Below are 22390 nucleotides of genomic sequence, written 5' to 3'. Positions count from 1 at the left end.
TTCAGTATAATACCTAGACCTGTCAACAAATAAAGTACAAGCGTCATTGGTGAGGTCATTGTTGCGAGCAATTTCTTCATTTGTCAACTTCTCTAGCTCTAGACTGAAGTCTGCCACAAAATTGGCTAAAGCTTGCGACTTAATTGTCGCTCAGAGAAAGTAATTGATGTCGTAACCACTCAATGCAGTCAATTATGGTCTACGAAGAACACTCTTTATCGGATAGTTAGTCATGACAACGTTAGTATGGGTTTCAAAATAATGTCTTCACTTTTTAATTGCAATAACTAGGGCTACTACAAGTTTTTCAAGGGAGCAATATTTGGTCTTTGTGTCTAACAGAGACCATCGACGTAATAAATAGGGAGTTGTTGCATTTCTGCTTCTCTTGTAAGGAAAGCACTTATAGATGCGTTGCTGACAGCAAGGTAGAGTTATAGAGTCTCTCTGTCGCTTGCTTTAGATAGCAAAGGAGGAGTGGCTAAGTATTACTTGAGTGGTTGCAGAACGTATTCATGTTCTTTTGTCCAGTAAAATCCCTTATTCTTCTTTAGGACGTCATAGAACAAATGACATATGTTGGACGATTTTGATATGAATCGGTTAAGTGCAGCGACACGTCCTGTCAACTTTTTTACCTCTTTGACCTTTCTCGGTGATTATATGTTTATCATTTCCTTGATATGGTTAGGGTTTGCTTCGATTCCTCTTTGCGTCACGATGCAGCCCAAGAATGTTCCAGCAGCAACTCCGAATGTACGTTTAGTAGGCTTAAGTTTCATACCATATATCCTAAGGACGATTAACGCTTCTGAGAAATGCTGGATGTGATCGTCCGCTTTTTTACCTTTACCAGCATATCGTCAATGTAAACTTCCATATTGTCGCCAAGTTGCTCTTTTAAAATTAGATTGACTAATTGTTGATATGACGCACCTGCATTTTTCAGTCCAAAGGGCATGACCTTATAAAAAATACATACATTTGCCGGTGATGAACGTCGTTTTCTCTTGGTTGTCGGGTGAATGAGGATTTGATTGTAGCTAGAGTATACGTCCATGAATGTCAAGAGTTCGTTTCTTGTCGTGGCATGTACCATTGTGTCTATGTGTGGAAGCAAAAGTTGATCCTTTGGGCAAGCTTTTTTCAAGTCCGTGAAGTCAATACATAATATCCACTTACCATTTTTCTTGCTAATGACAACGCCGTCAGCTAACCAAACAAGGTACATGACTTCTCTCACTTTATCTGTGTCAATTAGCTTTTGAACTTCATCGGTTTTGATCTGATTTCATTCATGCTGGCGCGAACTTGTGACGCTTATGTTTGATGGATTTGTGCTCTGGACCGACGTTTTAACTTGTGGGTGATCACGTCCGAACTGATACCTTTCATATCTTCATCGAACCATGCAATGCAATCTTCGTTAGCTTAATTACCTAGTTTTGTAACACAAGCCACAAAGTCCCTCGAATTAGGATGAGATCTGCGAAAGTTGGATTAAGAACCACTTCCTCAATCTGTTGTTCATCAGCCTCATCTAGTACTGTTTTGCTTGTTAATTGCTAGATGGCTACCTTCAGTGGCTTGTGCGATGAATTGTAGCATTCTCTTGCAGCTTTTTGCTTTCCTTTGATTTCTTGGAGATCCCATTTGGATGGGATCTCAAGCGTTTGTAGATATATAGATGAAACTACTTTCATCTTTTGGATCCAAGGCTACCAAGGATGACATTATATGCTGACGGGCAGTCAAGGACATTTTATGTGATGGGTAGTCAAGGATGTTTTATGCTAATGGGCAGTCAAGGTTGGCCTAGGTAGGCAAAACGATCTCACCAACTATTTGTTACGTTTCTTTGCTGAATCTGACGAGGACCATTGATTTCCTAGTTATGTCCCTACCATCAAGACCCATACCTTCTAGGGTGCTTTTGAACAAAATGTTCTCATAGCTACCGTCGTCGACCAATACTCCTCGTAATTAGTAGTTGTTGACCTTCAAGGAGATGACTAATCCGTCATGGTGCTCCTCGTCACGGTCGTCATCATCATCAAAGGTAATGGACATTGCCTCCAAATTTCTTTCGTCGTCTGACCTGCCATCTTTAGGTACTTTGGACAAGGGAGAACCTTCTCTTGCTAGCCTTTTAATTCAGCTGACTATGTTAGTCCACAAACATCAGATTCACTAGAAATTATATTCATTACCTTGACGTATGAAGGGGATGCAGGAGGATTTTGCTTTGGCGGGCTTTTATCAAAGGACGCTTTCCCCTTAGCACTGAGGAGGTATTGCGTATGTTCTTTGTTCAACATGAAAGCGACCTCTCTTCTGAGAGCTATGAATCTTGGATTTGATGACCATGGTCGTGATGAAACTAACACCATTTGGTCTGATCTTTCTAAGCGTATGCACCGTCGCTTTTCCTTGGCTAACAAACAAGGGCACCACCTTTGTTAGGGTGTTTACTACACCTCCAACATCGACGAAAACCCATATGATTTAAGGTCAGGATATGCATTAAGATGTGATTTTGCGTTGTACCTGTACATTCCGACATGTTAGTAATGTTATGTACCTGATTAAGATAGTTGTAAGGATTAGGTCTCCAATTATGTCTCTTGGGCATAAACATCTAGCGATCATTTGTGCCCTCGGACATGTGATGATAATAACATCGTGTTCTTGTAGTCGCATCTAAGCTAACGATCTGGATTTGACTTCTTCGAATATCGTGCATGGATATTTGGTGAGGCGAATGTACAAAGTCTTTTCATGAAACCCTCAATAGCGTCTTAGTATCTAAATCTTTAATTCCAATCATTTCTTTATTAAAGCGACTATAATAATTGCAAATAAGTTCTCCTGGCTTTTCAACGATGCAAAATAAGTTGTTGGTCTACTTCTCCAAGTTGAAACTTCCTTTGAATTTGTTGTAGAACTAGTTGACCAGCGTTGAGAAGTTGTTGATGCTTCTTGTCTTAAGAGAATCGAGCCATTTAAGAGCTGGTTCATTTAGCGTTGTGCCAAAAGACTTACAAATGCATGCTTCGACCAAATGCCAAGGTAGGGACGCATGCCACATCCGCTGCTTATACTAAGCGGCATGTTCAGAGCTGGTTCAGTCAGCGTTGCGCCAAAAGACTTACACATGCATGCTTCGGCCAAATGTCAAGGTATGGACACTTCCCACATTCGCTACTTATACTGAGCGACATGTTCAGTTGGGCCGGTAGATCCATCATAGGTGGTGGTCAATGGGAAGATTAAGCTTCTTTGATAGTGTTGCTTTAGCAATCTCTTCAACGAACGGTGACGTCGCATAACCATCTCGATGTTTGACGACACTTGAGTTTGGAGCTCCCGGAAGTTGGGATAGTAGACACATGATCTGATGATTTTGCTTTTCTATCATAGCCATCCTCTTACCATAAGATCTCTTTCCTTGGGTAGACCATTTTCAAGTGGTCAGTCACCACGATCTTGTTCGGCTTTCGCTTCGCTAGCGTTGTCTTTTTCTTCTGAGTCAGTGCTTTTTCTTCATCGGAAAAAGGTTGCATGCTTGAGATGTCATTGACGTTGTGATGACGTCGTTACTTGGACACTTTCGATGATGCCAACTCTTCTTCCAACTTCTCAACTTGTTATTCTGACATACTGAATTCGAGGACAGACACTCATTTTCTTACTTCATTCGCTCCATCTAGGCTTTCATTTGCTCATAGGCACCTTGCAGTTCATTGGGATCCATTGGCGTAGAATAAATTCGGATGTGTCGTGGTCAACGGAAAAGGATTTAAGATCTAGTTGTCTGCCCCGCGATGGGCACTAAATTATTTATGCTGATTTTGCCGTGTCACGGGATGATATTGGGACATCAACGACCAGATTAAAACGACCTGAGGGAACATAATAGCAATGCGGATAAATAGGGAATGATACGATGAGATGGTGACGCGGAAAAACCCCAATGAAGATGGGTAACAAAATCGCGGGTGGATATCAGTCCACCAATTCACTATATGCAACTGACGCTCAAGATGAACGGTGGTGAGTACAACCTAGTTATTGAGTTTGAATTGTGATTTAGAAAACAAATGCAAATGCGATTAAAGTAATAATATTCAGCGAGGTATTTCATAGTTTTAGTATGCTAAGCAGTCATAACAGTAGAGAGTTTGTACCTTGTGTTCATTCTTCTGATCTTTGCGCCTTGTATACCTCCAATCTCGGGTAATTCAAAGTATCTCTGAAGTTGGTTAGCAACAGCTATCTCTCAACAGAGGTCCATGATTGTCCTATTTTCATGCCACGCTGCTTGACTCGATCTCTGGATTATGTCCAGCATATAAATGGGAAGCCAAAGCAATGATTGTATCTTCTTTAATCTTCGCTGGACAGTTACACACTTGACCTAGCTCAACATCATGTCGTTGTTCTCATCGTCAACGTCAACTAGTAAATTTTGACCATATCATTGACTAAACACTATTTATATGCTCTAATCTGACCTATTGCATCAATTAAATTTAGGAAAATTTCCAAAAAATTACCTTTATAAATAATTTTTTTCAAAAAACAACCTTTTAATTTTTTTTTCTAAAAACTACCTTATATAAAAAATATCTTTCAGTATACCACCATTTAATTTCATAGTTAATATTAATCGTTAAATGACTAACGCCTTAAGGGTTGCTATCGATGGGGAAGCGAGGAAAGACGATAAAAACGAGAGAGGAAGAGAGAAAAGCATTTTGTTGTTACCCCATTATTGGTAGTTAAGCTTCATTAATGATCAAATGGTGGTATATTGAAAGAATTTTGTTATATAAGGGAGTTTTATGAAACTTTTTCTTATATTTATACACATTTAAAGATATAAAATCTAGAAGTTCTTCATTAGCAAATATACAATTATAATTGGTATAAATAGAAACTAAACAGGAGGAAGTGCATTTTAACTTGCTTTAGTTGCACTTATTTTAACATGACACTCTTAGATCGATATGGACAATCATAACCACGTTAAGAGTATGTACAATGGAGTTCAACTAATACTCCAACTAGCTCTCCAAGGAGAGAGAAAATGAAGAGCTACCTCTTACTCACTAATGGGGCTCTTCGGTCTGTCTTAGGTGTATCTTCATGGAGACACTTTACAAAATGCCTCTTGAAGCATATACCATTTGACTTAAAGATATGGCTCTCCAATATATGGGTTCCACAAAACTAAAATTTCGGATATTCAAAACTTTTCGGATAGAAAATTTAATTTTGGGTTACCCTAGTTGAAATATCAAAAAATCTCTGGTTTCATAACTATACAAATATATCTTGTTTCATGATCTAATATATGAGAATATATGTTGATCAGATCCGACCCAGAACCATTATTTCAAGCTTTTTACTGAAAATTTCGAATTTTCTAGTTATCAAATGTCCGATCTGAAATTTTCGGACTACATTTTCTCCGATCCGAAATTTTTGAACACCCGAAATTTCGGATTCGATCGAATAATCCAAAAGAATACCCCTAGTGACTAGTGATATGGTCTTCTATAAGTAACTTCCATTGATTTCTTCCTCCCTCCTTCCCCACTCCCCTTTCACACCTATTTTTGTTCTCCATCATAATAATAGAATAGCAAAGTCTTTCCTATCGTTATTCTCCATGTCCCATTTAGTTTTAGACCAGCTTATTGGAGAGGGTAGCCCAATAGCTAAAGTTTTATGGTCAAATTTGAAGGCCTTTTAGTGGACAACGCCTTAATGCATGGAAAAGGTCATTATTAGGCCAATAATATATTCCAACGGTTTTTAAAACAAATTATTCACCAAGTACCCTTTAGGTTTTATAATATTTATGAGGTACCTTGCGGTTTCAAAATTCATCGAGAACCCCTTAAGTTTGCATATAATGTACTAGACACCTTCAATAACTTACTGGTTTCAATTCTGTTAACTTAAATTACCTGAAATAACTTAAACCCAAACATAATTCGCTTATTAACCTACACTATGCCAAAATTATCCTTTTATAGTGATATAAATCACCCCTTTTTTTACAGTAGTTTTATTTGAGCCTAATTACGTACCTCTTAGGCAATTTTATCTGCTTTTAAAAGACTTTTTCATAAATCTCATGGTTATTGTAGGCATATTTTTATTACATAAGCGATGTGAGCGTGAAATTTACTAGCTTATCAAAGGGTTTTAGTTTCGAAAAACGTTTTTAAGCAACCACCAAGTCTTTAAATGAAAACTTGTAAACCTAATTGGTTATTTTTGGGAAACATTAGGGACTTATCCAATGTAGATTTTCCTGTCATGACTTCGTAATTGGTCAATGAAACAAAAATTGAGTTCTAGGATGAGGGTACGAATATGATCATGAATCACGTTCACCCATCTCGATCACCTCTACTTCGTAACATTTATTAATGTAGTTTTATGCAATTAAATAACTAAGCAATTGATTTCAATACCCTAAAAAGATTAATCTTGGTTGGATCCGTAAACAACCAAAAGAAAAATTTTGTAGGGACATGTTTATTAACAAACCAAAATATTGGGATCTTAAAACAATTGTCCAAATTATTTGATTAATCATTAGGACATTTTTTTGGGTCTTCATTAGCAATAATAAACATGTGAGGTGATGAAATTAATAAATATAAAAACAAAGAAATATGTACAAAAATATAGGAAAGAGACACTACTAGTAGAATAATTCATTATTGTTGCGTTTGTCATACACTATTCTTTTCCTTCTGGCATACTCTTTGTGCATATGAGTAAAACCGCGGCAATTCAATAGCAGCAATAGAGAATTATTCTATAAGTGAGATTAAGGATTAGAATACATAAAATACATGAAATTCCTTAAAGATCTACATCATGAACAATGCGTTAGTAACTTCAAATTAATAATTATGGAAGGAAAAGATAAGGGACCCTCAGGAATATGCCGGTATCACCTGGGTCTTAGAGAGTAATGATCTTCGGGCTGAGCAATCGTGGAGCTTGCAAAAATTGAGAAAAATGTATGAAGTGTTTGAGCATATGTAGTGTTTGGGAGTAATATGCTTAAAAATCTCGATGTGAAAGTGTGCCACAAACCAAGTGGAACGTCACCTATTTATAGGAAAATTAAAAAATAAGATAAGATTTGGCGTTGCACGGCGCGCTAACCTGATGTGCGGTCGGCAACAATGATGCTTCACGCACAAGGTTGTGCGTTGACGCATCTTGCTACACGTTTTTCAATTTTGATGACTATCTCGTTGTTGCTTGCGCGGAACAAGTTGCGCCAGATGCATTGGAGTACGCAAAGGGCATCTGTAGATCTGGCCAGATTTTATTTTGTATCCAATCTTAAAAACTTATTCTTATCTTCATTAAATGTTGCTCCCTCTGTTTTTTTGTCAATCTCACTTTCCTGTGCGCGTCTCCAATGCACATGTTTGAACTTAAATATCTTTCGTTATATATTAGTAAAAATTACAATGATTGAATATTGATAAAGTACTAATGGAGACGAATCAAATAATACCCCACATGATTATATTTTTTTCTTATATATTGAAAATAAATGAGAAGATTCTGTCAAAGTATAAATAGTGTCAAGATTTCAATTGAGAATGATAAAAAAAACACAAGGAGTATTATTTATAATATGAAAATCAATTATCTAAGAAAATATTTTATTGAAATAATAATGAATACAATTAATCATCAAGAAAATATTTTTGTAAGATATCTAAGATAAAATCAAATTTTCATAAAATCCTTTATTTTAGAAAATATTTTGTTGAAATAATAATGAATACAATTAATCATCAAGAATAACTGATTGGATTTTTCAATGAAATTGGCTCAAAAATACAATTTACTATTTATTCAAAAGTTGAGTTAGATTTGATCAAACAATCATGTCCATATCTAGTGGCCACTGGATTACCCACCAGGTATATGAAAAAATTATTCGCAATGGAGAGATTGTTATAATGTGATAAAGGGACAAAGGCTATGTTCTTGTCACCTTATTTCAATTGCTTATTACTTATTCTTGTTAAAATCATATCAAATCAAAAAAAAATATACTTCCTCCGTTTCGTTTTAAATGCAACAAAGGAATATTTTATATCTCACAAATAATACTCTTTTGTTGCATCTAAAATGAAACATATGAAGTAACATATTAGACCCTATTAAGGTCATTTACTAATTACAAAATATATCTAATTTTGTACTAGTATTATCAATTAAAATTTTAAGTAAAGTCTAATTTGAGTTTTTCAAGAAAAGAGTGAGAAATTCAAGTAATTTGATTTCCCTACTTGTTTGCTATGACGTCTTCATCATTTCGTTTGCTTCCTCGTTTCTCCCAAAGTCCTTAACTTCCACAACCCCCCCCCCCTCCCACCCCACACAAGGTTTCACTTGTTATTTCTATCCTAAACCCCATAGCACCTTGACCCATCATTGGCCACCACCCAAGCAAATAAAACCACCAACCCTACCATCGAATTCACTAACCCAACCACCAAAAACCACCACACCAACAATCGAACCACCACCATCACCACAACCATCATACCACCATGCCAGCCACCATAGCACCATCTTAGCTACCTAAACTCCTACTCCAGCCATTGAACCCACCTCGCATACCACCTGGATTAAAACCCACCCAGTTGCAAAAAAAAAAACCCAACTACTGAAACCATCAACCCACCGAAAAACCCACTACCCCCACAAACTCGGTCCAACCTCGAAAACAACACAACTATCCTGAAAAGAACCCAACCATCCGAAACTGAACCACGAACGTAAATACCGAAAAAATTTAAAGAATAAGAATCTATGGAACCCCTTTGTTAATATTTAATTATGGTTTTAGATACTCAAATTCAATCACAAAAAATTCAAATCTAAAGTTTTTATTGTCAAAATTAACCTTTAAAATCTGAAAATACATTCCAAGGTGATGGAGAAAGATAACGGAAAATAAAGAGGGGAAGGAGCTACAAGGAGGGGGCAACAGTGATCCAGTGGCACAATAGAAGGGTGGCGACAAAAATGGCAGCTACAATAGTTGGGTAAGAGAAAGAGAATAAATATTGTCGAGCAATGGTGAGAGAAAGAAGAATAAGGATATGCAAAACCCCTTTTTTTAATCTTTAGTAATGGCTTTAAATGGTCAAATTAAAAAATAAGAACCTATATAATCTCTTTTTTTAATCCTTAATAATCGCTTTAGATGGTCAAATTCAGTCACGAAAGTTGCAAGCTAAAGTTTTTATGGTTAAATATAAATTTTAAAACCTCAAATTTGACCTTCAAAGGTGGTGGAGAAAGATAATGGAAAACAAAAAGGTGAGGGAGCTACAAGAAGAGGGCAACGATGATCCAGCAGCGTAACAAAGGGGTGGCGATAAGAACATAAGATGGCAACTGCAATAGTTGGGAGAGAGAAAGAGAATAATTATTATCGAGCAATGTGAGAGGAAGAAGAGAGATAATCTAACCAAACAACAGTTCTCATTAAAGGTTTAGTTTTTCATTCTTGTTCTTCAACCTGTTCTCTTTCGACTTTCATAAACCAAACACCCCTTTAGATTTTTGAATTCTACGGGTTGGGGGCAAATCCAACAAGATGCTACATAATTTAGATCTAATTTTCATTATATATTGGAAAAAATATGTGATCAAAGTTCAATTATAATATAAAATTAAACCCAACAAATTCAGATGAAACCTAATTATATAATTTCAAACTACATCACCTTGTTTTAGGTGAATTGAACTAGGCAAATTACATAAGGAAGTAATAGATAGACAGAATTTTTTTAACAAATGTTCGTGCTACAAAATTGGTCAATGTTAAATAAATACTTCCTTTTTAGGGAAAATTTTATAAAACTAACTTTTAAAAAATTTCGTTCAAAAAACTACCTTATGTAACAAATTTCTTTCCATATACTACCATTTTGACAATATATGGGGTTAAATCACAATAATTGAATCACCAATTAATTGCTTTTCTTTCTTCCCCTCATTTCTTTCCTCAATTCTCGCTATTCCACCGACAAAAACACTTATGTGATTCTTTATCGATTAATATTAAATATAAACATAAACATAAAATGGTAATATATTAAAAGAAATTTGTTATATAAGTAAGTTTTTTGAAAAAGAAAAACCAGATCATGCATATTAGGAAATGGCTATTCTGAAAGAATGTTCACTATAACAAATGAAATATATCCAGCCACAACTTTTACATTTCTTTTTCCCTTTGCCAATAAAATCATGAAAAAACTACTGGAATTTACAATATTGCCTTGAAGAAACGCGCCCAGAGTTTGCTTCAGCCGCGAGACCCAAAGGAAGCGTCTTTTTCCATCCTATCATAAGCCAATAACTAGGGATTTGTTTAAAGATTCAGGAAAAAAAATAGGCCAAAATATAGTAATGGGTAAAGGAGGGAAATATATATGAAACAAAAGCGGTAAAACGTAAAAGAAGGGATGAAAAATGAAACAGGGTCAATGGGTAGAACTGAAGATATGGAGGGAGATAGTAAAACATACCTATTCAACGAGGAATCCTATCTTCTTTTGCTTCAAGCGCCTCTACTTCCTCATTTGACAGGATATCGACGATTGGTTCAAACACATCCCAATCTTTCCTTTTCCTGAAGTTCAAAGCATTAACAACGATCTTCAAAACACAAATTTTATTCTGATAAGAATGATTCAGGAGACAGACACCAACAGATGTAAGCATGTTTAGAAATCAACAAACAAAGATTTTACTAATAACAAGCTAGTCCGACATCTGTTGGGGGTTGGAGGAAAGTATAAAAAGGCTCCTAACAGTGGAAAGCAGTGCTATAGCTACACAGTCAAAACCACATTATCTTCTTCAGGTTTTTAATGAAAGATCTGCAAGTTTAAAGAATTGAATTGCATGCAGCTTCATACACATGAGAAGATATTTACTCCCTTCATTCCTAAGTACTTGATTTTTTACGCTTTTCCTATGTTTATAAATAGTTGATGTTTATCCCACCCACAATTTCAGCTTTACATTGAGCGGCAGTATCTAAACACACACACTATGGTGTATGAAGGCCAAATGAATCTCCATAGATGTTAACGTGTCCTGTGCAGAGAACTCAGCGTTCAGGTAGCATCATGCAGCACTCAGAAAAAATATATGTATATATTAAAACTTCCCGATTTGCATACCCAAAAATGATCCCCAGTCTCTGCCTGGAATTTTAGACATTCCATACCTCGAACGGAACTGTGATAATGGAGGATGCACATACACTGGCAGGAAAAGTTGACCACATGTCAACAATGAGATTTCTTCATTTAACTTACCACATCCACCAATAGAATGGTGCTAAGTGCTAGCTTACCATTTAAGTCTTAAGGTGTAATTCTAGCAAGACAAGGCAGCCGAAAGTGACTGCTAATGTTAAATATGTTAGGCCAATTATAAGTTCCTTGTGAGGTACTAGACATTACGGCTCCGTTTGGTAGGGCGTAAAACTTTTTCCTGGAAAACTGTTTTCCTCTATTTTCAGTTTTAAGTTGTTTGGTTGGCAAAAGAGTGTAAAACCATTTTCCCTTGGGGTAAAATTACTCTCACAATGATGGAAAACCATATTCCCTTCAAAATGAAGGGAAAACTGTTTTCCTTATCTCTCTTGTACCTTCCTCTCATTACCTTCTTACATTTCTTTTCATTTCATCATTTTTCTTACATGGAACCAAACAACGCAAAACTAATTTTGAAATTGTGTTTTACATTGTAAATAGTTTTCCATGAAAATCATTTTACATTGAAAATGTTTTACGCCCTACCAAACGGAGCGTACAAGACTGAAGAGTGTATCAAGTAAAAAACTCTGTGCATGGAGTAAGATGCTAATTGTAACGAAACAACAAACTTCTGATATCATGTCAGAAAAGGGACATAATGGATATCTGAACTCTTACCTAATGACACTTGATTTGCTTCCAAACAACTTAGCCAAATCCACTGCAGTAACACCAGCCTTACTGAAAAAAGGACATGTCAAGGTTTATAGTAAAGTCAACTAAAATATGATAGTGACTGGTTATCTCACAAGTAAGTCTCCTATTGCATAAACATACCTAATAGGGATGTACTCAATTCCGCGACGACCCTTCTTGTTTACTTTTATTTCCTTTGCTGAGGTTACATTTTGGACTGCAATCTGCAAACCATGGTTGATGCACTCAACATAGAGTGACGTAAATTCTGCTTCTCATTACTAAACATGATTAGAGATTTGAGAGAACTTTAGAACCTCATAAAGCTGCTCCCTTATGGCAAAAGCAATAGCAGGCTGCAAAACAAATTCATCGATTAAGAGTTAAGACACAGGGATACCCAGAACAAGATTAACGACAAAAAAAAAAAACCATAGTACCAGAGGTATTTTAGAATCACACAAATAGCAAGCTTCCAAAAAGCACTGAACAAGAAATTTAATTTGCTGAACTGAACTGAAATGTGCTCAAATTAAGCTCAAAAGAGTAAGTTATAAGAGCAGGTATTGATTGGTAATGCAAATTGGCATAGAAAAACAAATGTTTTTAGATGAAGCTTCGCTACTATAGGTACTGGTAAGGGACTTTCTCAACATATCATAAATATAAATTACTTCCTCCGTTTCGTTTTAAATGCAACAAAGGAATGTTTTATATCTCACAAACAATACCCCTTTGTTGCATTTAAAACGAGACGGAGGAAGTATTACATTTACAACCATCTATTACCCACTACCAAATGAGCCATAGATATACTAAACTAATAAATACACTATTCACATCCTAAGAAAGTTTTTGAGGAGAATATTCTTGGAGGGGATTACCATATTCTTTCCTTCCAAGAGTACAAGACCTTGTAAAGATCATATGAAAAGTCGAAAACATCACAGAATGCATAAATTTATTTCAATTTTATTAATTTTCTTTTCTGTAGCAGGGGGAGGGGGGAGGGGGGGGGAAGAATGTAAGAAAGGAGCAGTGGATGCATTTTAAAACCTCTCTTCCCAAAACTAGCAAACTGCAAGGCCCTGAGAATTGTGCAACTTTTCCTTGAACATGAAGCACAAAGACTATTTGACTAACCTAATATCTGGTGGATACTCTTTTTAAGGAACAAGGGGTAACTAAATGTACAACATGCGCACAGCACATGCACAAAGATACTAGCAGGCAATGGCATGGTCCAAGCGAGATATGACAATGTCTATCGAAGAAATACTCAATTAAACCGAAGCATAAACTTTTGTTGTCAGAATGAGCTTTTCAGGTGATCAAAAGTGGTTCTCATTCCACCTGCTACTCTTTCCTTTTGTATCCCTCTATTCTATACTAAGCTGTGAAAATTTTGGAAGTCTCTGTTTACTCTTACTGTCTCGTCATTAGGGATGTGTAAGTCTTTTTAGTTCATGTACTTTTCAATTAACTACTTCCGATTTTTGGAAATGTCTTCTCTGCAGGTCTTGCCTCTCTATCAAGTATCAACCTTGTGAACATCTAGGCTTTCGCAGATACACCAACGGAGGAATCCATATAGGGGGTGTTATTGGTTGCTGTTGTCATAGGAAAATAATCAAATCCTTATCACTCTCAGCCATTTCATAGGACTGCATCAGAATGTAACTTTCTCACACAATTGCAGATAGTGAAGCCAACAATATGTTAAAAATTTCAATATCAAAAGATGATCTTTCGGATTTTTCTTACTCCAACTTCAGGGTCTTCGATACCCATGTCTGAACAGAAGGTCTTTGCAAAGTCCTCGGGATCGCTCTCCATATTGTTCAAGTCCTGATAATGACAAGGAATGTACCAAGTTCATTCAGTTCAAGACGGAAAAACTAGCAGTCAAAGAACTATAACCAACCAGATGCTCCCTAATAATCCTACCCACAAAAACTGGTCCCTGATAAGAGTCTGATTTACTCGAAGATCTAGCTGCAATATGGCAATGAGCAGGATAAATATCAGCAACAAAAAGGATTAGCTATTGCACTCAAATTTACTGAGGCTACCACAAGAATTTCAAACCTTGATGGGTACAATCTTCTCACCAACATGCATATCTTGGCCTTCATATGACCGAAATTCTGTCAGCTGTGACTGCAGTGATCATATGTCATCAGAGTAAGAACAATATAAACTTAGTGATAATCACATACTTCCATCCATGGTTCGAAGATACGGTTTTGGTCATGGTTGTGGAAATAGTTGCAATTTCACGGTAATAGAACGGATACGTTCATCGCAGTTTGGCCTGCGAATTTGGCATTATTGTCCTGTTTAGGTGTTTTTATGATTATACACCAATATGATAGTATAATAATAAATTGTACATTTGTAACAATAAATAAATTCTTTTATATCCCCTAGTTCACCATACTGTTATTTGCACTATGTATTATAAAATTACCTCAGGAAGCATTTGTTTTATCCCCTTAAAACCACCATAGATCTCGTGATTGTTGTTCGTTTGCGTCTTCTTCTCTATTTATATCTTTTTATGTCATTTTTGAAAGGACGTTTAGGGAACAGTGGGAATCTATGGAAAAAAGATCTAAAAGTAGCGCCTTGATATGGGAAATGCGGGCGAAATATCCTTGTCACGGTTGGTCCAACCGGCTTCTTCAAATCAATTGGTTTGAAATGGTCAAATTCAGTTAGCCAAAGTTGGAAACAGTCCCAAAACGGGTGAACCCAATTCATTATCCCGTATTTTCGTACCATGGTTTCATCACCCTAAAATTTAATGATTTACTTGGAATTGACCAAACTGCCTTAGATTGAATTCCATCTGAAACTAACATTAACTTCATATATGCCTTGACCCAAATTATAAAAACAACAAAGCCCTAGGCCCAAAATGATTTAGAGTCGGCGAACATAAATCATCCTAACAAATAGTTTCCATGACAGATGTTAACAGTAAAGGAAGAAGATTTTAAACAAAGGATAATGAGATAATGGAACTGAGAGGAGTCAGATGAGAGAAAACATAAGGAACCAAAATGTGTAAAGGGAAAAGAAAAATATGGGGATATAAAAAAATATGTAATCTGAGAACGTTCTATAAGAGAGGTCAGAAGGAAGAAAATGAAAAGATTTGAGAAAACCATAAAAGGATTAAATAAAAATGTTTTAGGGCGAAAAGTTTGTAAAACCAAAAGGAGTAAAGACAGTAAAGTAATAAGAATCAAAAGGACTAAATACATGATCAAGTTGTGTCATCAACACAAATTCTCTCCCTTCACTTTGTCCTATCCAACATCATATTTTTTTTGAAATCCAACTAGACTCATATCACTCTCAATCGTCCTTATCCTTTCTTAGGTCTTCCCTTACCCTTTTCGTGCCATTAGTTGGTCTCCGTGTGACATGTCCAGACCACCTCAATGACTCTCCCTCGTCTAGTTCTCAATAGATATAACCCGTACTTTCCTCCCTAGTGATTTTTTATTTAAATTAAATTGTATATATCTCTATTACTCCAAACACCTTCATTTACCTCAAAAACAGGGTGGCGTATCGTGTCGTATCCGACACGATACTTCACTTGGATACTTCATTTTAGACTAAAAACCTGACTTTTTTCTACAAAATAACCGAGTCGGACGCTTAGACACCGGTATCGTGTCTGAGTAACATAGGTATATATACATATTACATAAAATACACACATAATGAAATTCAATATTGCACTCCATCTGTTTCTTTTTAATAGTTACACTTTGAGCTTTGATACTATTCACAAATTTATGTTTGACTTTAATGGGTAAGGAAATATATAGTCATGTGAGATCTTATATTATTCGTCTTGATATATATTTTTGGAATATCATCTTTTTATAACTTTTACAAATGCAAATTTAGAGATATTCAAACATTTACAGAAGCAAGCGTGAGAAGGTAAAGTGTAACTATTAAAAAAACGGAGGGAGTATGAAACACATTAAAATTTAATATTTTAAAAAAACAAAAAGTACACATAAATAAATAAGTTTTTTTACATAAATATTGGCTAAAAAATTACATAATATTTCTAAAAAAATCAGGTCGCTGATCCAGACAGGAAATTTTATGGAAATGGACCGTACTGGACCAAAAGACCAAAATCTATGATTTTCATGAGCCGGGACCAGGCCAATGTTCAGTCCAGTCCCGGTCCGAATCGGCACACACCTTGATAAATGTATGATATCCAGCTCCATGCTATGTGACTTAAGGCTCCATGCTAGATTTAGTAAATGACCAACATTTTTCACCTTCCTTAAGAAGGGGTATCTTTGGGAATAAACACATAGTGTACAACATTTCATCAGGAGCTCTCTGGAAGAAGCGATATGTTACCGAGCTACCTTATTGGGAATAATGAGAGCATCTTTGACCACTCAAAGTTTATATCCGAAGCGAGTTTTCAAGAAACTGCTCGAGTTTTAGCAAAAACGGCTCTTTGGGGCCATATTGATTGGTTTAAAGGAAGTTAAGGACTAAAAGAAAACTTTGTCATAGGGGGGATGATACACGTTGGTGTTGGATTCAAAGGATTCGTACACCATTCAAGTCAACACAAGGGCATTCCCTTGAAAACAACAAAAAGAATCTATTCAACGGGGAAATGGGAGATAAAGTAACTGTTGTTCTTAAGTGCATAATAATTATGCCTAAGACTAAAAGATGCAACGTATAATAATTCAATGGTGAAGGGCCGTAAGAGAAAATAGATCAAAGGCATTGGTAATCCAATGCGGCCGGTCATTACTCCACTTCAACCTTAGTTCTAAGTGCTTCTTTCCTAGAAGGGTATCTAGTGCAAACATCTTCAATAAACCTTGCTATTCACACCCAAATAACTCATGTACCTCTTGTTGTGTTATAATGTACTTTGAGTCTTTGACATATTTGTCTTAAATTCCTCTTGTCCTCAATACTTATATTTATATATAATATGGTTTTCTTCCCATGTTCACACACGATACTCTGCAGAGTTACAACTCGGATATGGAAAAGTACTACATCCAAAAGCTCAAACTACAGATACACACACAAAGCAGTCACTCTAATTACAGTTCTGACTTCTACACTTCTAAATCTACCACATGAAAATCACATCTTTAGAATAATTTAAACCAATAAACCTTAGTAGTGCACCTCCAGAACTCTTCCATACTTCAACAAGCTCATCATATTAGCATTAGTCCATAAAACAAAAGGAAAAACAAACCAAGAATAGTTAGGAGTTTTTGATTTAACAATGAAAGTTGGGTCTTGCTAGCATCTAGCAGAAGATAGATAAAAGAGTGACTGAGTGAGTGGCAAGTAACTTACATGAATTCCAAGCACAACAATTACTATTCTTAAGACTCATCAGTGGAATCTTCATGTGACTATAACCTTTAAAGTCTTCAACTGTCTAGTCAATAACGACAACTCCCCCCCCCCCTACTCTTTTTTAACATGTAATAGCCCAATCTTCTCTATTTTAATGGGCACTTGATTTCTTCCCAGCATATATTATTTGAGTTTATCAACTGCACAGACAGAATTTCAGAAAGGCCCTTTCTTGTCTAATGCCCAAGCTAGGTTGGCAGCCCTGTTCCTTCAATACAAGAGGACTTCAGGATCCCGCGAATAAACTAATGACATGCAGATAAGCATGTGCCTTGAATGGCTGGGTGCCAGTCAATTGCAAGGTCTTTTACAAAGTAAAGAAACATATTGCTGTAAGTTTTGAATCTCAGACATCACATGATCTCAAAAAATCCTATCACGATATGCCCCAAAGAGCAATCAACCAAGTCTTCTTCTAGAGAAGAAAAAAGCGCATGCATTCAGCAATTGTCCACTTACTTGAATGGACTGAGCAATCTGAGTTACAAATCCTGATGGAAGCTTCAGGTCCTTTGCAGTCTTTCTTGCAAATACTGCAATCTCTGAATCCGGATCTGCAATACAAATCATTGGGTGAAGGTGAACGGTACTAGCAAAGAATTGACCACCGATAACACAAAAATACTTCAAACTAAAGGAAAACTATGACTATAATAACAAAAAATTTAGTAGGTGCATAGAAACAATACGAGATTTAACTTGGGAAGAACTTTAAACCTTGAACTGTAGTCTACATAAGTTTCACATCCCAGTCTATATCCAACATCACAATAATCTAGCACAATCAATCATCTGTTAATGTCTCAGCCATCTCCCCAACCCCCCCCCCCTTCCGATGTTTAACAAAATAACAAAATTATACCGGTTTAAATATAGAAGCAGAAATGTCTACTCTCCACACCGATCAACAAATAAGGTAAGCAAATATGTTGTTGAACTCAAATCAAGAAGGCCCAAACAGTCCGCTATTTTTGATAGCTATTGAAGAACTAGTAAAGATGAGTTTCTGAATCGGAAAATTATCATACATCTAGACTAGAACTCAGCTGCCTACTTCATCTATATTAGCCAGAAAGAGGCCCACCATCAACACTATCAAGATCCATAGGCTTTCTGTTCTAGAAGCATTATAAACTACAAAGTGATGTATGGAATTAAGCATAAGCCAACAGCTTGGGCACTCACAACTGCACTCTTTCAGTATTCCATGAAGACCAATGATTTTCATTTTTCACCACTAAACACCAGATAACAAAAAGGATGAACTTTCCCAATGCTAACTGTAGGAACAATAGCTTCAACATCATCCTCGTGAAAAAAGCATTGAAAGAAGAAAGACATATCACTCGATAAATTGTGATTTTTACTCCTAAATCAATGATAATAAAGATTAATCAGTGTGTGTCAAATTCTAATCCTACACACATTACATTAGCGTTCTCAAAATCATACATCAAATTGTTATAACAATTCTCAACAATAACAAAGTTATTAAAGCTTCAATAGGTGAAATTGAATCACTAAGGTACTCAAATGCCCATCTTCTCTTCTTTTCCCAATTTGGCCAAATCGACACCGGTATCCATCCCATGTATTCGACTAATAAAAACGAATTTCAAAAGCCATAATTCCAATATAAATGACATGACCACAACTTATTCATTTCCTCAAAAAACTTCAAACCAAAAATTAACGTGAAGATCATCTTCATCGTTCCTAATTTACCAATTTTAACCTGTCCCATCGCAAAACCCTAAACCACCCCCCAAAAGAAACAAAATAATGTAACAGACTATAGAACCAGTGGATTCCACCTAGCTAAAACCTGGGACCGAATCCCGTCTACACCACTGCACTTAGTTGCTTACAAAGCCGGAAAAAAAAAAGATCAACTTAAATTATTAAGCAAAACATAATTAAGGGTGATAATGTATGATAAACCTGAAGGGTTCCAGGTGAAGGCATCTTTATAACGCTGACCATCGATTTCTATGTCAAGACGAATTGGAACTAAATTCTCCGCAGTTGGCCTATTATTAAAAAAAAATCAACTTTTAGCAACTGTAACACAATTAAGAAAAGAAAAAGAGAAAGTATTGGGGTGTTTACATTCTGAATTTAACAGGGTTCCGGTACGCAGCTGCAAGGTGAGGCTTCATGCTTCCACTGCTCTTCTTTGCACCTGTTTTTTATTTTCGTGCTCAATTTAGCGGGTTTTGGGTATTTGAGGGAATTGTGATTAGTTTCTGAAATTTTACAAGTTGAGTAGACAGCGTTATTTTTTATTTTGTCCGACCCAGCTACACCGGCAAGGTTTGGAAGTGGGAGGGAAGGATACGGGAATACTTTTTTTTTTATTTTGTCTTTACTATTTAAGGGTCTGTTCTCCCCAACTTATTTTCAGTTCAGTTCAATTCAGTTCAGTTCAGTTCAGTTCAGACCAGTTCAGTTCAGTTCAGCTCTTGACAATACTTTTACTCTCACATATCACTATTCATTTCAGTTCAGTTCAGTTCAGTTCAGTTCAGATCAATTCAGTTCAGTTCAATTCAGTTCAGTTCAATTCAGTTCAGTTCAGTTCAGTTGTTTTATGCCGAAGAGAACAGACCCTATGTAGTATTACTATTGTTAATGAGTCAGGGTGGCTTGCAAACTGTTCGAACTCGATTCGGTCAAAGCTCGGTCAAAGCTCGGTCAAAACTCGACTCGAGTTCGAGATTGACTCAGCGACCTTAACGAGTCGAGCCTAAGCCTAGTAGATTGGGCTCGAAAGCTTGCAAACATGTTCGAAGAATTTTAGAGTATAAATTTTATTCATTGATTTTTAACCCAACTTGGAGTTCAATTTCAAGCCCACTTTAAAAATATAAACCAATTTAAAAGTTTCATCCCAATTAAAAGATACAAACTAAGGTCTTTCTTTTCACCCCAATTAAAACATACAAACTAAAAAAGAGTGAATATTTTCTTAATAGTCGTTCTGTTCAAGGGTTTTCGAAGAACCCTAAATCCCCAATCTCCAGTTGAACGCCCGACTTCGACGACGAGCTGCGTGATTTATTTCGGTGGCGACCAGCGTGCATGGTTTGTCTAGGCGGCGACCAGCATCATCTTCGGCGGCGAGCAGGAATGTTCATATTTTTCGTTATTTTTAGTTTTCTTTTTTTATTTTTTCGGTTTAATCTGTATTCGAAGTTTTTATGTGCTAGATCTAGGGTTTTAGTTTCTTATTTTGTGATGAATTTCTCAATTTCATCATACATTCTTCGAGCCTTTTTTATTTTAGTCTATAGTTTCGTCTGAGTATGATGAATGGTTTTGGATGCTAGTTGGTTGTTTATGTTAGCTCACCAACTGATGGATTTGCTTGTTTGTTTTGGATGGTTTTGGATGCTAGTTGGTTGTTTATGTTAGCCTTTTTTGAGAAGTCAAGGACAATTGCTCGTTGGCTTTTTTCATTTCAGTCATATTTGCTTCATTTAATCATAGCGCTTTTGTATCTCGTCAATGCTCATTGATTCGGCCATTTCGATGGAATTTGAAAAGAAGTGATTGATCTGGTTGTGGCCCCACAGTGGGCGCCAAATTGTTTATGAAGAATTTCGCCTATGCGACGTAATTCAATATGGGGACACCGACAACTAGATTTATGCAACAAATAATAATGAAATGTGGAAAAACAAAATCAAGGTAAAGGGATGTTGACGCGGAAAATCCAAATGAAGGTGGGTAAAAACCACGGTGAAGATGAGTCCACCAATCCCTATATGCAATTGTTGTTCAGGGTGAATGACGATCAGTATAACCTAAGTAGTTTGATCTAAGTACAAAGATTGCTTAATTTTGTATGAAATATGTGAACTACAGTATATATGAAGTAGAAGGAAATCTCAAGATGATCGTTGTAATATGTATATCCTTTTTTATTCTCTCTCTTGCCACTTAAATACTCTCTTAGTTTCCCAAAATACGATGTAACGCACCTCCAAAGATCTCGGAGGCGACTTCGCACAATACTCGTGTGATCTCAACCAACTCCCTACTTAAATGGTACTTGCTCTTGACTTCAACTTTACCTAGCAATGTCACGAATTGCAACTGCTACTTATTCCTTGTTTCTCGGACAACAGTTCCATCTTTGACTTAGTCCAAGCGTCAACGTCGAGTCGTGTGCGTCAACGTCTCTGTGTCAATGTCAACCTGAAATTTTAGCCACAACAAGTATATCTATAGTAATTAGCCATAAATGTCATCTACTGACATGGACAAATTCGTGGTTTAGATTAATTTCTTGTGATAGTCTTTTTTTCCATAAAGGCTATCATAAAAACATCAGTGAGTAACAGTTAAGATTTTTATTGAAATTCTAGTTTACCTTTCAAATACAGTGAGCATACTTCTATTTTTTTATCATACGTGAATTTGTCATATATATTATCGATGAAATCTTTCTCATTCTCAATAATATGTGTACTTATTAAGTGAGGAGAAGCACATGCTTGTATTCAAAAAAGAGGAAGCAATCTAGTTCTTTAATACTTTTTTCATCTATGTCTGTCTACTCTATGGAAGAGAAATTAAAGCTTTTAAAACCCAAAGAATTTGCTTGGATGTCTATGTGTCTTATGACCCCAAAGGGTAAAGTTAACAATCAAGAGTGTAGTTCACATAGGACACGAGTCAAGGAAATTAATCGTGTGAGGGAATACTGATACAACAACACTACCAATGGAAGAAAACGAGATCATAAATATTGAAAAGGATGATTACTTTACTTTTCATTCCTAAAGGATATGGTTCTTGATGAGAAGGGTAGTGTGAAGGACCAAAACATTGAGAAGGAGAGTGACTTAGAATTCCCAAAAGAGATGGATGTTAAAAAGGCTAAGTAAGGGACGCCAATATTGCTA

The 22390-nt window shown here is 36.1% G+C and overlaps 1 protein-coding gene across 2 annotated transcripts; it reads right to left on the bottom strand.

Annotated features, from left to right (window-relative positions):
- Nucleotides 1-10141: 10141 nt before the first annotated feature.
- LOC104906973 (chromatin structure-remodeling complex protein BSH) lies at nt 10142-19929 on the bottom strand. Of its 2 annotated transcripts, none has more exons than XM_048641248.2 (11): nt 19590-19929; nt 19422-19510; nt 17940-18034; nt 14124-14195; nt 13983-14030; nt 13800-13883; nt 12353-12391; nt 12177-12259; nt 12018-12080; nt 10599-10702; nt 10142-10429 (listed from the first exon to the last, which is right to left on the bottom strand). In XM_048641248.2, exons 1-10 carry the CDS (start codon nt 19637-19639, stop codon nt 10603-10605), a joined length of 723 nt encoding a protein of 240 aa, XP_048497205.1. In that variant the 5' UTR covers nt 19640-19929; the 3' UTR covers nt 10142-10429; nt 10599-10602. The 2 variants fall into 2 exon arrangements, with proteins under 2 accessions (XP_048497205.1, XP_010694120.1); XM_010695818.4 differs by having other exon boundaries at nt 10142-10412; nt 19590-19924.
- Nucleotides 19930-22390: the final 2461 nt, after the last annotated feature.

This window comes from Beta vulgaris, chromosome 3, assembly GCF_026745355.1.
Source record: "Beta vulgaris subsp. vulgaris cultivar EL10 chromosome 3, EL10.2, whole genome shotgun sequence".
In the NCBI taxonomy this organism is placed as follows: Eukaryota; Viridiplantae; Streptophyta; class Magnoliopsida; order Caryophyllales; family Amaranthaceae; genus Beta; species Beta vulgaris.
This window is presented reverse-complemented; position numbering and strand designations above follow the sequence as displayed.